We start from the raw sequence: 15,838 nt of genomic DNA on the forward strand, positions 1-15,838 counted from the left end.
AAGAGGCAGAGGAACAAAGGCCTTCTCTGACAGGCAGAGCTAAATTATATTTCTCATTCAGTGAGGCTGGAAAACGTTCAGGAAACCTGTTTGGCAGATTCGACAACAGCAACCATCAAGGCCATAAGTTAGACAAATCAAAGCAAAATCCATCAAAAACTGGAAATTAAATAATGCCTCTGTTCAGGACTCACTCATGTGCATATGCAAATCAATGAACAGATGTCTCCCCTACCTGCTGGCCAACAAACACTCTCATACACACACACACACACACACACACACACACACACACATACATGTGTATATATATATATGTGTGTGTGTGTAGATTATCGTAACTATGTATATCTACACACACACATATATATAGAAATAAAAACAAACAAACATATATATGAATAAATTGAGCCTAGCTGGCTGAAACTCACACTCAGCAGGCCTCCCTGGCTCCTGGTGTGGCCAAACACCTTCTCCACAGTACAGTCCTGCAGGGGGTAGGCATGCTGGCCGGCAAACTTGGTTCCACTGGTGGGATGCAATGGGCTGCAGCGCTTGGCCTGCAGCAGCATGTCAGAGAACAGGAAGAACATCCTGGGCTTAGCACCTGCTCCTTTTGGGGGAACCATCTTCAGCCAGCCTTCTCTGATAAACCACCTCCCTGTGAATAGAGGGAAGAATGAACAGTAACAATGTTATTTGAGTTATGACCATTAAATTACCCTCTGCCCCCAGCGGCTTTTTGTATGGACTGACTATTGTGATGGACCAAATCCATTCTAAAAGCATGTGTTTTATGGTGGGACCATATGTCTTTTTATGGTAAAAACCTTAATTACAGCATCAATAAAGACTCCTTTCTTCAATCTATATGCACATAACATTGACTCAGAAACATCATTAACTAAACTGTGATCATTTCTGCTGCAGACACACATGTATTGTGTTGCCAATTCTCAGAGTTAACCATTTCAGTGTGTGCATGGCCTGAAGCCACAGGTCTTTACTTTTACTGTCCTTTGTTCTTTGAGGAGGTAAAGGAAATTGCAAGCTGTGGGTTTTTTTTTTATGGTCCAATATGTAAAATCCAACACAGCAGCCTTGAGGCATGGTGCTACAACTTTTTTTTAAAATTTGGTGCTAGCACTTACACAGCACCTGTTTCACCCAAAACAGCGTGTGGATGCAGTTGCTAGAGATATATACAGGTAAAACTCAAAACATTGCGATGTTGTGCAAAAGTTTATTTATTTCAGTAATTCAACTTAAAAGGTGAAACTAACATATTATATAGATTCACTACATGCAAAGTGAGATATTTCAAGCCTTTATTTGTAATAAGTTTGATGAGTATGGCTTACAGCTTATGAAAACCCCAAAACCAAAATCTCAGAAAATTGCAATATTGTGAAAAGGTTCAATATTGTAGGCTCAAAGTGTCACACTCTAATCAGCTAATTAATTCAAAACACCTGCAAAGGGTTCCTGAGCCTTTAAATGGTCTCTCAGTCTGGTTCAGTAGACTTCACAATCATGGGGAGACTGCTCACCTGACAGTTGTACAGAAAACCATCATTGACACCCTCCACAAGGAGGTAAAGCCTCAAAAGGTAATTGAAAAAGAAGCTGGATGTTCTCAAAGTGCTGTATCAAAGCACATTTATAGAAAATTAAGTGGAAGAGAAAAGTGTGGAAGAAAAAGGTGCACAAGCAGCAGGGATGACCACAGCCTGGAGACGATTGTTAGGAAAAGACTATTCAAAAGTGCGGGGGAGCTTCACAAGGAGTGGACTGAGGTTGGAGTCAGCGCATCAAGAGCCACCACACACAGACGGATCCTGGACATGGGCTTCAAATGTTGTGATGAGAGCAAATTTTGCATCTCATTTGGAAACCAAGGTCCCAGAGTCTGGAGGAAGAATGGAGAGGCACACAATCCAAGATGCTAGAAATCCAGTGTGAAGTGGCCATGTCATCTGCTGGTGTGGGTCCACTGTGCTTTATTGAGTCGAGAGTCAACGCTGCCATCTACCAGGACATTTTAGAGCACTTCATGCTTCCTTCAGCAGACAAGCTCTATGGAGATACTGACTTAATTTTCCAGCAGGACTTGGCACCTGCCCACACTGCCAAATGTACCAAAACCTGGTTCAATGACCATGGGATTACTGTGCTTGATTGGCCAGCAAACTCGCCTGACCTGAACCCCATAGAGAATCTATGGAGTATTGCCAAGAGAAAGATGAGAAGCATGAGACCGAACAATGCAGAAGGCCACTATTGAAGCATCCTAGTCTTCCATAACACCTCAGCAGTGCCACAGGCTGATAGCATCCACACCACATGGCAATGAGGCAATAGTTCATGCAAAAGGGGCCCAAACCAAGTTCTGAGTACATATGCAGGATTATACTTTTCAGAGGGCCGACATTTCTGCATTTAAAATCCTTTTTTAGTGATTTCATGTCTGATGTCTAATTTTCTGAGATTTTGAATTTGGGGTTTTCATAAGCTGTAAGCCATAATCATCAAACCTGTAAACTCCCTCTTCAGTTAGTCAGAACTGAAGAAGCCTCTTGGATGAGACGTGAATCTTCTTCAATAAACTTAAACAAGTCTATTTGCCTACAATACAGCACTCGGAATCTACTTTACTTAGTAATTGTAAGGTAATTGGTTTCCTCAGTTATGTGTTTAAATGTGTTTCAATGCATCTTATGTAGACAAAGCACAAATTCTGTTACCCTATGCTTATCATCACTTCAGCCAAAATACATTAAGGCAGCAATTATATTTTGCCTGCTGTATGGTGAAACTATTTTCTGTAAGCTAGTTTCTGCACCCAAGAAGACCAACAGAGTCTTGAGAAAAGATTATGTAATGTGCGTCAGTATTTTGAGTTTTCTTGAGGTCCTGATTTGTTAAACAAAAAAGAGGTAGTTCCAAACATCTGAATGTCAAATGTTATTCATTTATTTAACATTTCAAATGATTTTCAAGTTTTAGATGTCAGCATTAAGAAGGCTGACACTCTTTCCACCTTCTCAACTGATAAAAAGATTTGATCTTAACTTGAGTTTTAGTTGTTTTAAACTTAAGGTATTTGAAAACATTAAAACGTGAACACGACTGAAAATCAACAATACATTAAAATGGGATTTTGATTTAATACTAAATATATATTTGATAAAATTTCACTGAAGCGCAAACCTAGATGACTTACACTGACATGACATAGTAAAAGTGTTAAAAATGGTTCTCCTCAGCATCAAATTGCAGAACTGCAAAGAACAAAAATAATGAGACTAAGCAAGTCCTGCTGAATTCAAAAGATAAATGAAGGCAGTTTGATGAGAGCAAAGAAACGAGAGAAAAATCTAAGACAGAGTCAGTGGGAGGTAGACATGTCGGGGTGTGGCTGCTGAGGAAAGCTCTCATTTCTTTCACCATGATTGGCAGAAGCATGATGATAGTTAATAAGCATGAGACTGACATTTGGATAGATAAGATAAAAATTCATCCTGGGTCCAGGGTGTTTTTGTAATTGCCCCAGCCCGTAGCCTGTGATTGCAGCTAGTCTGAGTGGCCAGAGCAGTGCCTTTGGGGCTCAGAGAGGACATTTTCAGCAACAGACAAGCCCACTGAGATTAAGTGGTGGGGCTAGGCAGGGGTCAAATTGCTTTTAAAATGCCATGGGTCTCAAATGGAAAAACAGTCGAGAGACATCCTGTGTCTCTTGCCTGTCTCAGGTGTAGTGTAGAGATCGTGTTGTGATCATTCTATTAAATATTATATAAATAAAACCCTGTTCAAGCCTTTTACAACCGTTCATAGACCAAGAAAGTAGTAGTACTTAGTAGTCATTTTAATGTGTTGTTACAATAACCACTCAAACAAAGAGAACACAACTCACCACTCTCCTGCAGCAGCTTGCTCGTTGTGGGGAAGCCGTGACGAGTCGATTACAGAGTGCAGTTAGAAATACTCAATTCCGTTCTTTTCCCCGTCAGCTCTCAATAATAACTGTTTTAAACTGGTAGGCAAGACACATATGAACTTTGATTACATTTTCATGGATTAATAAGTATACATTTTCAGCAGCAGCTTCCCCACAATGAGCAAGCTGCTGCAGGAGAGTGGTGAGTTGTGTTCTTTTCAATAGAAATCTGGCAAAGCTAGCAGATGTTTGATGCCTCAAACTATGTGCTGGGACCCTATTTGTACTGTTGCTGAAGTTTGGTGCTGTCCTGAGCATTATCTGTGGTATACACCTATAGAATTCTTTACCATTAGAAATTAAATCCCAGTGTGAAAGTTAAACTGTGGCTCAAGCAGCAGCAGAAATGTGAACATTAACTTCACTCAAGTCATTGTCCATACAGCACTTTATTTTATGTTTAATGCTATATTTAACTTGTGTTTTAATCTGAAATGTATAACTGCAGCTGTGTTTATTTGTACCTATTCACTGTATTATCCACTGCCTTTGTATAATTGCATTTATTGTATTCAGAATATTCTATTCTATTCTAAATCCTGACCAGGGACAAAGACTGCAAATTAGCTGAAGCTAGACATCTTATATGCATCACATTTTCTGTGGCAATGTTGTATGTAAAAATTGTATAAAAAAATAAAATGCAGTCTTTTCTGAGGTTGCGAAAACTACATAAGCTAGCGGTCGGAAAACTTGAGGGGGGCTCTTACTCGGTGTCACAGTGTGTTAGACCAAGGATGAAACTTACGCCGGAATATCCCTTTAACTCTTTCACAACTTACTCACAAACCTGGGCCTTTTTTTCCTTGTGGTGAATGTGGCTACTGTAACAGGCCTATTCTCTGTTTGCAAATGCATTTTCTGGTCTCATAACTACAGGAAAAGGACATTTGAATGCGACGTGTGAAAAAATCACTAAGTGCACAGACAGTTTTGCTGCATTTAGGGGCAGCTGGTTCCAAAGAAACCAGTCCGATTAAATTTTATTGTGGTACACATAGTTCAGTAGCCTCACATGAAGGATAGCTGGGATTCACTAAGAATTACCTGGTATATAAAATGTGAAACAGTCAGAATCCTTTCACTCTGCAAAAAAATATTTGATTGGCCTCCATTTGTTCATATACAGACATACAAACAAGAGGTTTTACTCACATTAAGTGTCAGGAAAGACTCTGACTTGAGTACAGCCGTTTTATATTGGATTAGGCTTGATTGAATTAAAGGAAACTGTTGGACCTTAACAGAGGTATTCACTCTACAGAGTGCCATTCTAAATTGAATTATATATTTGTAAAACAAAATCTAATGCTCCTTTCGGAAACAAACCGTGGCTTCCCTAACCTTTGCAGTTTTATAAGATATCCCCTTATCAGACCCCCTGAAAGACAAAGTTGACAGAGTCAGAGAGGTTGAATAAGCTCTGTGTGAGGAGAAGTCTCTTTGTGGACCCGGTTCTCTTCAGACCCCCTGCCTTCATCTGACCATCCACAGTGCTTTGAGGCAGCAGCAGGTTCAAAGAGCAGGAAGTGCCAAGCACTCCTTCCCATGTCCAGGCCTTGCAGATTCTGTTGTCAAAGAGCACCTCTGCTCTACTACAAAGTATTTTGGGCTGGAGAAGGTGGGGGGCTGAGGAAGGTGAGGCTGGAAATAAAGTTTGATCTACAAAGGGTCTTGTTCCTCCTGATGTGTCTGAGGCCAAAGAAATAACAGATGCAGCAGGCAGCCTCTGTGACTGAATGAGTAAAGTCAGGTTTGGCGCTGCTGACTTTTGGGAGACAACAACAGTATTTACACCACTGACGTTAAAAGCTAAATGGTTAATCCAGTGGAGTGTAAATAAGTAAATAACACTTCAGCTTATTATTTTCGTTATCTATGAATCTGTCAGTTGAAGGGTTTTGTGTGTGTGTGTGTTTGCAAGTGTGTGTAGTGCTCCCAAATATAAGCTCTACTTGGGCTCAATCATGTTGACTGAGAACTGCACAGGTAGACAAAATTAGAAATGGCATGATACATGTAAAAGAAAAGTGGGAGAGAGAGGCAAATATTGTATTATCAGTGGAGAAATGGGAAAAGATTAATGAGCAACAGTGGAAAACAACGTGTTCCTTATCTTGGAGATAATGTGGATAGAAAAACACCTGAAGAACACCAGCGCAGAAAAAATATCAAGATAGGTGTTGGAGATTATGTGGAGCAAAAATAAACCTGATTGCCTCCATTTATTCTGGGGCTGCCCCTCTTTAAGCTTTTATTGCAGGAGCTAAAAAAGTGTATGGAAAAAATTATGTGGAATAAACTCCCACTCACAATGGAGTTGTTATACTCACAAGCACTAGAGACAGATACATGTTTAGCATAATGTCAGTTGCAAGCAAGAAAGCTGTAACCAAACAATGGCTGAAGATGGAGGTACCTAATGTTGAAGACTGGGTAAAATGGAAAAGTTGACTTTCTCGGCCAGATTGGAATGGGACAAATATAGATTTTGGGAAAAGTGGATCGAATACATATTGTCTATTAGATCGGACATATATGACAGAGTGGTTAATTCATGGTTCCCTGGTTCATTACTACAGATGTTGAATGTTCCTTTCCATGTTATTCTGGTAACAATGTGAATGGCAGCTTTAAACGTTACTGTAGTAACTTTAAAGAGACAGTCTGACAATTTTGAAACTTTTGAAGTGTTTCCCTCTGCTATGAATGTGCACACACATATTTTTTGATGTGAACACGGTCGCTCATTGAAAGGGCAGTAGCAGTCTTTTCCACAAACATACTTATATGACAGAGTGCAAGGACCGAAGATTTGTGACTATCATCTAATCATGACTAATACCCGTGGTAGGTGGAACTACCCTTTGTTTCGCTGAAGGTGATTGGTTAAACCACATCAAAAATAGATCCCATGTGTAATTTTATTTTTTCTTTCTAAAATAGTCATATGCTGGAAAACGGGCTCGACTTTGTGGACTGGTGCCAACAGAACCACCTCCAGCTCAACGCCGGTAAAACCAAAGAGCTGGTGGTGGATTTCCCCAGGCACAAACAACCCTGCACACAGGTGAACTTCCTGGGAACAGACACTGAGATGGTGACATCTTACAAGTACCTGGGAGTTCACCTGAACAATAAACTGGACTGGACTGATCACACTGCAGCGACATACAAGAAAGGTCAGAGCAGACTGTATCTGCTGAGGGAGCTCAGGTCCTCTGGGGTGCAGGGGGCACTCCTGACCTCTTTCTATGACTCTGTGGTGGCATCAGCCATTTTCTATGAAGTAGTCTGCTGGAGCAGCAGCATCTCAGCAGCAGACAGGAGGAGACTTGATAAACTTATCAAGAAGGCCAGCTCCATCCTGGGATGCCCTCTTGACTCAGTGCAGGTGGTGGGAGAGAGCAGGATGATGGACAAGCTGTCATCGCTGCTGGTGCAGGAGTCCCGCCCCCTGCAGGACACTATCTCAGCACTGGGCAGCTCCTTCAGCAACAGACTGATACACCCTAAGTCTGTGAAGGAGAGGTATCACAGGTCCTTCCTTCCTGCTGCTGTCAGACTTTACAACCAGCACTGCTCCCAATAGCCTATAGACCTCACCCTGTGCCCTGCACTGTGCAGTATGTCTGCACAAGGTCACTTCTGTTTTTGCACTGCATCTGGTCAACTTCCTTAACACCCATATTTATTCCATATGTATTATCTGTATTTAAAATCTATGTATAAAAAAAACTGCTGTTAATTTTGCACTATATCATGTAAATATGTATATATGTCTATTTCTTCCCTTTTTAATTTTATTGCTTATTTTTACTATTGTTTCTGTTTTTGTAATATGTCTCTGTTTTTGTAATATTCTGTCGCTGCTGTGACGAACAAATTTCCCCATCTGCGGGACATAAAAGGATTTCTGATTCTGATTCTGATGCTGGAGCACTTTAAACCTGGAATTAAGATAATCCACAGGTAGAACTTCAGGAAAAATTAATGTTTCCTTTATTAAAGGTATTAAAAAACAAACCCATGATTCATGCACAAGTAATAATATTAAATCAGAAATTAAACCATATTAAATCATAAAGTTAATTACAGCACATAGAGCACATACAAATTACAGTTGGATTACATACTGTAACACTTAGATATGTATATCTAGAGTCTGACAGACACAGACTCTAAGATCTGGTTGTTCGATATTTTTTTGTGTGTATAAAATGTCATAACATTATTAAAAAAAATCATTCAAAATCTATGTTTTGTCTAGTCAACAGTCTGAAACTATATTACATTCATTTTACAATATTAAAGCAGAGAAAAAACAACTAACCTTGCAAGCATTTTTTGATGAATGACATAATTGATTATTATTATTAATTTGTATTCAAATTACTGTCCATTAATTTTCTGTGGATTATTAAATGTTTCAGGAGAAAAAGGAGAAAGAAAATCTAATAGATCTGTGTGGGAGGATCATTTTCAAAGGAAAAAGTGGATTCATTTTATTACTACTTATTTGGTAGCCTTTTTTTAAACTAAAAATGTTTACGATAATGAGGTAGTGTGATAGACCACAAGACAAAGGAAATGCATACAAATTACAGAAACATAACAATATTGTTCTTTACAGTCAGCAAGTCAAAGGGATACATTAATTGGAAAAAATCAATGGAAAACAAGATAGAAAATGTGAGACATCTCTGTCTTAAATTGAAGGAACATGCAGGCAGACATAAATCTGCGGCCTCCCAGGGAAACAGGCTGAGTGTCTGCTGTATCGATGTCCCATTGATTCGGGCTTTGTGTCTCACAATCGCCCCCCCCGTCTCCTACAGAGCTACTTAATATGTTTGAGGGGCTCCGACGCTTCTCATCTGTAATAGGCAGAGCTTTTATTTTACCCACATCAGAGCTGCTGTTGGTGGGGAGAAGGAGAATGGGACGGCGTGAGGTTGTGGGGCGTGGTGGTGCTGCTGCTGCTCTGAAGTCTGCCTGGTGGGACTGGAGCTTTATTGGCTGGAAAAGAAGCCAGCGGAGTTGCAAGGGTCTGAGAACTTGGATAAAAGGAAGCTTTTGAAACTTCCCACATCGGCATGAGAGAGATGAGCTGCTATTCAGTGCTCGCTCTCCCAGCCTACACCAACACATCCGTAAACACACACATAAAACAATCCTGCATATCCAAGCAAACAAACACACACTCATGGAGTCATACAAACATGCATACACACATATCTGGCAACACACGCAAAAACACACTTTGGCTTCCTTTTTTATCCGCTGGTTGGCAAGATGAGGCTGGGCTCTAATTGGTCCTAGGGGAGATTGGCAGGGTGAGCGGAGCAACAAGGAGGCCAGAAAAACAACAGGAGTGGGAGTGGCAGGAAGAAAAGGGCCACTGCTCCATAAGAAGGGACAGAACCACAATAGAAGAGTGGAAATAATTGAGTGAGAGTGAAGGCAGGATGAAGGAGAAAAGCACATTCACTGTCCAACAGTTAGCAGTAATGCTCTATTAAAAAAACAAACAAACAAACAAAAAAAAAACAACTTCAGAAAGTCCAGTGAATTCCATTGATTAAAAGCAACCAAGGCATGTGCTTTCAGAATCTCCATTCTAAACTAATTTCCCTTCGGTTTATCCATACTTCCCCCTCAACCCCAATGTGCACCAAGGGACATACTGTAGATGCAGAGAGAGGTAGAGAGGAGATGGAGGTGGTTCTTGGAGAGGATGAAAGGAATATATGATCAGAGGCTCTAACCTGCAGCCAACACCTTTGTCTTTCGCCCTTTCAGCAGTTTCTGCACCCGACAAAGCTGCAGGTGATTCTCATGGCGCTGGGTGTTGTTCAGGATATGCTGGGACACCTCGGACACTGCAGTCAGAGCCCCTACAGCAAACACACACACACAAACATCTGTATTAACATACATGTGTGGACATTGATAAAATCCTTTCTGAGTAATAATAATAATATAATAACTGTTGCACATTAAACAATTGTGAGAAAAGCTGCAAATGACTCAGCAGGACTGCTTGTTAATGTGTAATTTCTGTATCAGAACTTTTACGATAATCCTGATTCTAAGGGGCATGACATAGTTGGTGACCTGTACTAGCAGCCATCATGGATTGCAAGAATTAATAAATATAGCTTGGTTTAAAAGCATCTTTATGAGCCCATAAGCAATTCTCTTTGGCTATAATGTGCAATACACAAAAAAAAAACAAAAAAACATAACATAAAAGAAAACAGTAACATTTAACACGTTAGGGGCAAAACATGCAGCATGTAATCATATAAACGTGGATGGTTAGAGCTGCGCAAAGCAGATATCTGCTTTAGGTCCGAGTGATTTTTTTCATATGCCTGAGCCCCTTAGTTGAGCATAGTATATAGGCCTTTCTCACAGGTAGGTCTCACAGGACAAAGTAGTCTTTTTGAACTTTTGATCCACCACAGGCAGAGCAGCTGAAGATCGTCAGGCACAGCTCCTTTGTGACTGAAGTCCTCTGGGCTTTAGTTGTGAGTGGGATGGTAGTCAGCATCATCCTTCCTAAAATCCATTAATTAGGTGAGTCATTTAATTAGGGCTAATTTTATTTGAAAATCCCGTAAAGTAGGAATGGGACTATTATGGATTATGATGGTATAATTAAAGTCTTCTGAAGTTTCACATTACATTCTGATTCATGTATTTCACAACAAAATGCCACATAACACAACCATATCTAACGAGAGGTTTTACTGTGTTTTGTCGTACCTTTGTTGGCTTTTGTTTAAAAGCAGATGGTGTCTTTCAGAAAAAATAACAGTAACCAAATAATACAGTAAAAAATAATAACCATTTAGATTGGTTATCAGTCCTCTTGAACAACCCCCTGGCCACCCCAGTCTTAAATGTAACTGCTTGATTTGACTTGCTGATAATACAAAATATTCAGCCCATGACACTGATGGCAGATTAGTGTCAATTATAACACAATCCTAAAGAATCCTAGCCAAAAGAAAGACGTATTTAGAAAGAAATATATACAGATATATAAATTCAGCAGTTCTCAAGTCATAAACACAAGACAAAACACGTGTAGAAACGCATGTGATGCCCCTGTGGGCATGTGTGGGTGTGGTTTAATTCCAGGGCTGATTACAATAACTCAGAGCACCTGTTCCCAGTGCCCTTTAGTCTTTGGCTGAGTGATCCTCAATTTGTCTGTTGATTATTAAGAAAAAAATAAACTTGTTTTGTCAATTGCTGACATGGTGCGTCTACCTCTTGTTGCGGCCACTTGAGCCAGGTCGTAACAACGCATCACTAAATTATATATAAATTGCTTACATTATACAAATGAGTGGAGACAGGAAAATAGACAATACTGATAGAAGTGTGTTGATAATTTTAAACTGCATGCTGTTAGGAATAATTCCAGAACAACAAACATGCGTGCACACATATATCTGCACGTGTATAAAGACACAGATCAGGCTCAGTGCTGCCTGAATGCATTAGTCAAGGCAGATTCGCTGTGTGACATCATGATATTTGAAGTGTAGCGCAGAGGGGAAATGAACAGGGACCACCAGGGAATTCACTGCCTCTCTGTTCCCCCTCCACTTGTTGCCACAGCCTCACTCTGTGGATCTGTGCATGTTTGTCTTCTACCCATTTTTCTACACAAACGCACAAGCACACACCTGACAGTTTGCGGTTTGGAAGATATTCAGTTCATAATGTATTACCTGTAATTATTGTAAATTGACAATACTACACTAATTGTATGTGGGAAAACCTCAAACTCACTGAGTTCTGAATGTTCTGCCTTAGCTTTCAGAGTCAGGATCAGATTTTGAGCAAGAAACATCTGACAGACAACACAACATGGGCCTCAACACATCCCCTAACCTTAGTAAAATACAACTTGTGAAATCTCTGTACACAAACCTTAGTGTCTAACATCATGATATCACTACTACATGGTCAAAATAGATAATACTGTAAAGAAATTGTTTGCAGTTTTACGTGAAATTATAATAAAGATCAAATATGTGTTTCCATGTCCTCAATGCTACAATAAAACAAAGGGACACAGTAGCCTCCTTAACACAGAAGCCGCATTATTGCCGCAGTGGTGGTTTGCTAATTCTCCGCCACTGGTCATTCACATAGAGCCACCTCTGGTGTTAACAGAATGGAAAGTTAAATGATAAACAAACAAAACTAATATTCTAAGCATCTTTTAAAATCTGATTTTGGGCCAAAATATATCCAAAATGTTGTATTCTTGTGGTAAATCCTATTGCATCTATACATATTCTAAAAAGGTACAAAAACAGAGACTTGTGAAGTGGATGGAATATATACTTTGGGGGCTCACTCCTTAGCTAGCCTGATTTTACTTAATCTCATCAATGAGCGAGCTCTTGCTGGTGAATTTAACTGAGCTGTGAAAATTTAAATCTCCCAATGGTCCTGAACGAGTCTGATGGTCTGCTGAGTGGATTAGGCTGGGATGTCTTTTGAGTATGAATCTGTGTCTACGCAAGCCTGAGCGTGGTCACATTAATTAGATGGATGCTGGTCTCCACCAAAGCAGCCACGGTATCTGAACTGTCAGTCTGTAATTTAATTTTACAAAAAATAGAAGCCCACACTAAGTACAGCTCATTTGGTCAAGTAAACCTAGTAACCCCAGCACCTTTGAGGTTATTCTGCAGAATATTCTGGACAGTATTTGTCAGTGTGTTGGATTGTGGCAATAACAAACATGCATTTGAGAAAGGGACATGTTGATAAGGGGTTTAAAAAATAAAAAAATATCCTTTTTCAGGTACATTAAGAACGGATGAACAGAGAATGACCAGTTATTTGCAAACATGGACAATCATGCAGTTAATCCTGATTAACATTTTAATCAAGAAAAAAATCTTTTTGTGTCACAATTTTTTTTTTATATTGTTAATTCACTCATTTCCAAACCAAATTACTTTAATGTACATGTAGTACAGTTAAAAAACAAAATGATGAAGCATAATATTATGACCTCATGATAATGTAGCCTAATAATCATTAAATATGCTCTGTACGTAATCAATTTTTTCTTTGAAATATTTGTTTTGTATATTTCACTGGGTGTGGGTGGTCACAATTACACAGATGACAGATGTGTTACAGTCAGCCTAATTTTACCTTTTCAGGAGAAATAACTGGGCCCCCCCCCTTTTTTTTTTTTTTAGATTTTTTTATGACAAATGCCTCAGACAGGTGGGCTGTTAAAAGAGAGAGCCCAAACACATCATTAGTATTACAGTGTAACTTTTTCTTCTTACTTAATGGGCAATGGCCATCCTAACAGGTCTCCCTAACCCCCACATTGTAGCACAGAGTAAGAGCAGAAAAAGGCTTTTGATTACATTCAACATATTAAAAAGCAGGGGTGAAAGCGGACTGAAGCTCTTGCTGGTACTACTAATCCAACTTTAGTTTGTTAAGAATTAGATGACAATTAAAAAATTGAAAGACTACATTGTAGAAATACTTTGTTACAAGTAAAAGTCCTGCATTCTAAATCTTAAGATCTTAGACAGGTAAAAAATGCAGTGGAAACATTTTTTAGTGTAGTACTTAAATATAGACAGATTGTGAACTGGAAGTTCTGCCATTTTGGTTATTACTGTAAATACTTACATACATTTTTTATGAAATGATGATAACTAAGTAAAGTAACCAGTAGGCCAACTACTGACAAAATAACTAAACTAACAAAATGAAATAAAAGCGCAACATTTATCTTTAATGTAATGATTTGAGATGGGATTTAATGGAGTAGAAGAATAAGGTTAAGGTTGAAAAGGTATATATCTTGTATATGGTTTTTGTGAGGGAAGCCCAATCTCACTGGTGACACTCTGCAATTGAATGCATGGATGTGTCTAGGTGTGGAATCTAGGCATATCCCCAGGAGAAGTGGGGGTGGAGATCAAAAGGCCTTTGGTTGGGATGAGGAAATCCAGGTGGCTACAGCTGTACCTGCTGAGAGAATCCTGCACATTTAGTGCATTTTGTGCTGTGTTGGCGACACTTCAGCCAGACTTCACTAAACAATGCAACCAATGACGTGGGTTCTAACAGCTGAGTAGGTTTTCTTTATTTAACTTAATGCAGTTCACTCAGAGGCGCATCATCATTTTTCACATCTAAAGAGATGTCCAACATATGTCATTGTGGAACTGCATTGGTCTGAATCATTTCAACAGGCTCTGTCATTAACAAGTGTCCTCCACACATGGCTTACCTACTGCTGTAAAAACAGAATCAAGGGTGTAAAAATATGAAACGAGTTGTTTTTTGGTGACTTGAGGAAGAAAGTCCACAGAGCAGACACACAGTAGAGAAAGAGAGAGACAAAGGGTGGAGCAGGCCAGGCGTTGTGCAATTAAAAGACCAGAGGTGGAGAGAGGATTGAAGGGAAAAGCAAGGTCAGCAGATTACAGCAGTTTGTGAGCAAACACAAAAATTAGGTGAAAATGAAGGGGGCTGTGTTGTGCTGGGAGCCAGTCAACAAATTGTTATATAGCACGCCTTTAATTAAAATGCTAAAATAAGAGGCTATGTTGCAGGGCAATGTTGTCCTATTCTACTTTTTTCAGTTAGAATTTTCTGTCAGTGGACTAATTCTATTGGTCCATACATATCTGCATGTAAAGCATTATTTTGAAAACTACCTTCCTTACTTGTTTGTACAAAGCTTTAAAATCTTTGCCCCAGAACAAATAGGCAAATCATCAAAATAGACACAAGCATCCAATTACTGTGTGCCAGCCATAATAATTGCTGTAAACATTTAGAACTACATCATTAATGCATCCAAAATAACAACAAAGAGATGTATTCTAATTTCAAGCTCAACTTTACTGCTTTTGTTCTGAACACTGAAACTTGGCGGATAAACTTGATCCTCAGGGCAACTTGACTACACCAAAATAATCATGGTCTAATTGGCTCGCTTAACTTCACAACAATTACAATGTAAACCAAACAAGGCATCCATGTAGACTTTTTCCCTTTGTTGCACATGTTTGGAATATTTTCCATTGCCTGCTTTAGAAAAACAACAGCTCCTAATTACAGTATTCTTGAGCTGAGTTCTGGCTGAGGCATTAATAATACATCTAGCCCATTAGACATTCCGAAGACATCTTCCACTTCTTACCACTCTTTATTCCATTTATTCACAGTTTAGACAGTGTTTGACTACAGGAAGACAACTGTTAACTTTTACTGTTAAATCCCTGACAGAGTTGGAGAGTTGCTTGTAGAAAGGGTTAGAATTGGTTATGGTTACGACAGTGGAAATAAGCATTAGGAGTGTGATATTAAAGCAGACTGATGAAAACTTGTGAAGCACAGCAATTACGACAATTAAATCCAGCCTGAATGCACTGCAAGGGAAAGGAGTGGGGCGGAAAAGGAGGAGGAAAAGCAGCACATAAGAAAACAACAACAACAAAGCCTCTTGTGATTCTATCCGCTAGTTTGGTTAATCAGATACAATGTGATTTGTCTGGAATTTCTTTTTTAAATAATTCCCTTTACAATACAACTAGACTGACTATAGAAAGCATTTCCACACACACACACACACACACACACACACACACACACACACACACACACACACACACACACACACACACAGCCCCCACTAAGAAGCAGCAGAGTTTAAAAAAAGGATCTCTAATGAGAAGAGGAAAAGGCAATGGTGGTGCACATTTAGATATGTACCTTCATCTTAGAGTAAGGGGCTGTTTTAATTTGTAAGCAAAGGCAGCTCAC

General features: G+C 39.4%; 1 protein-coding gene across 2 annotated transcripts in view; it reads right to left on the reverse strand.

The window, feature by feature from the left end:
• The window catches only part of arhgef39 (Rho guanine nucleotide exchange factor (GEF) 39), an 88,298-nt gene that overhangs the window by 13,809 nt on the left and 58,651 nt on the right, over positions 1-15,838 (reverse strand). For both annotated transcript variants that reach the window (XM_037122536.1, XM_037122535.1), the window contains exons 7-8: positions 9,766-9,894; positions 432-661 (exon numbers count right to left, since the gene is read on the reverse strand). In XM_037122536.1, the coding sequence (XP_036978431.1) occupies positions 432-661; positions 9,766-9,894 (359 nt within the window). The remainder of the gene's footprint in view (positions 1-431; positions 662-9,765; positions 9,895-15,838) is intronic.

Source organism: Acanthopagrus latus, chromosome 14 (genome assembly GCF_904848185.1).
Source record: "Acanthopagrus latus isolate v.2019 chromosome 14, fAcaLat1.1, whole genome shotgun sequence".
In the NCBI taxonomy this organism is placed as follows: domain Eukaryota; kingdom Metazoa; phylum Chordata; class Actinopteri; order Spariformes; family Sparidae; genus Acanthopagrus; species Acanthopagrus latus.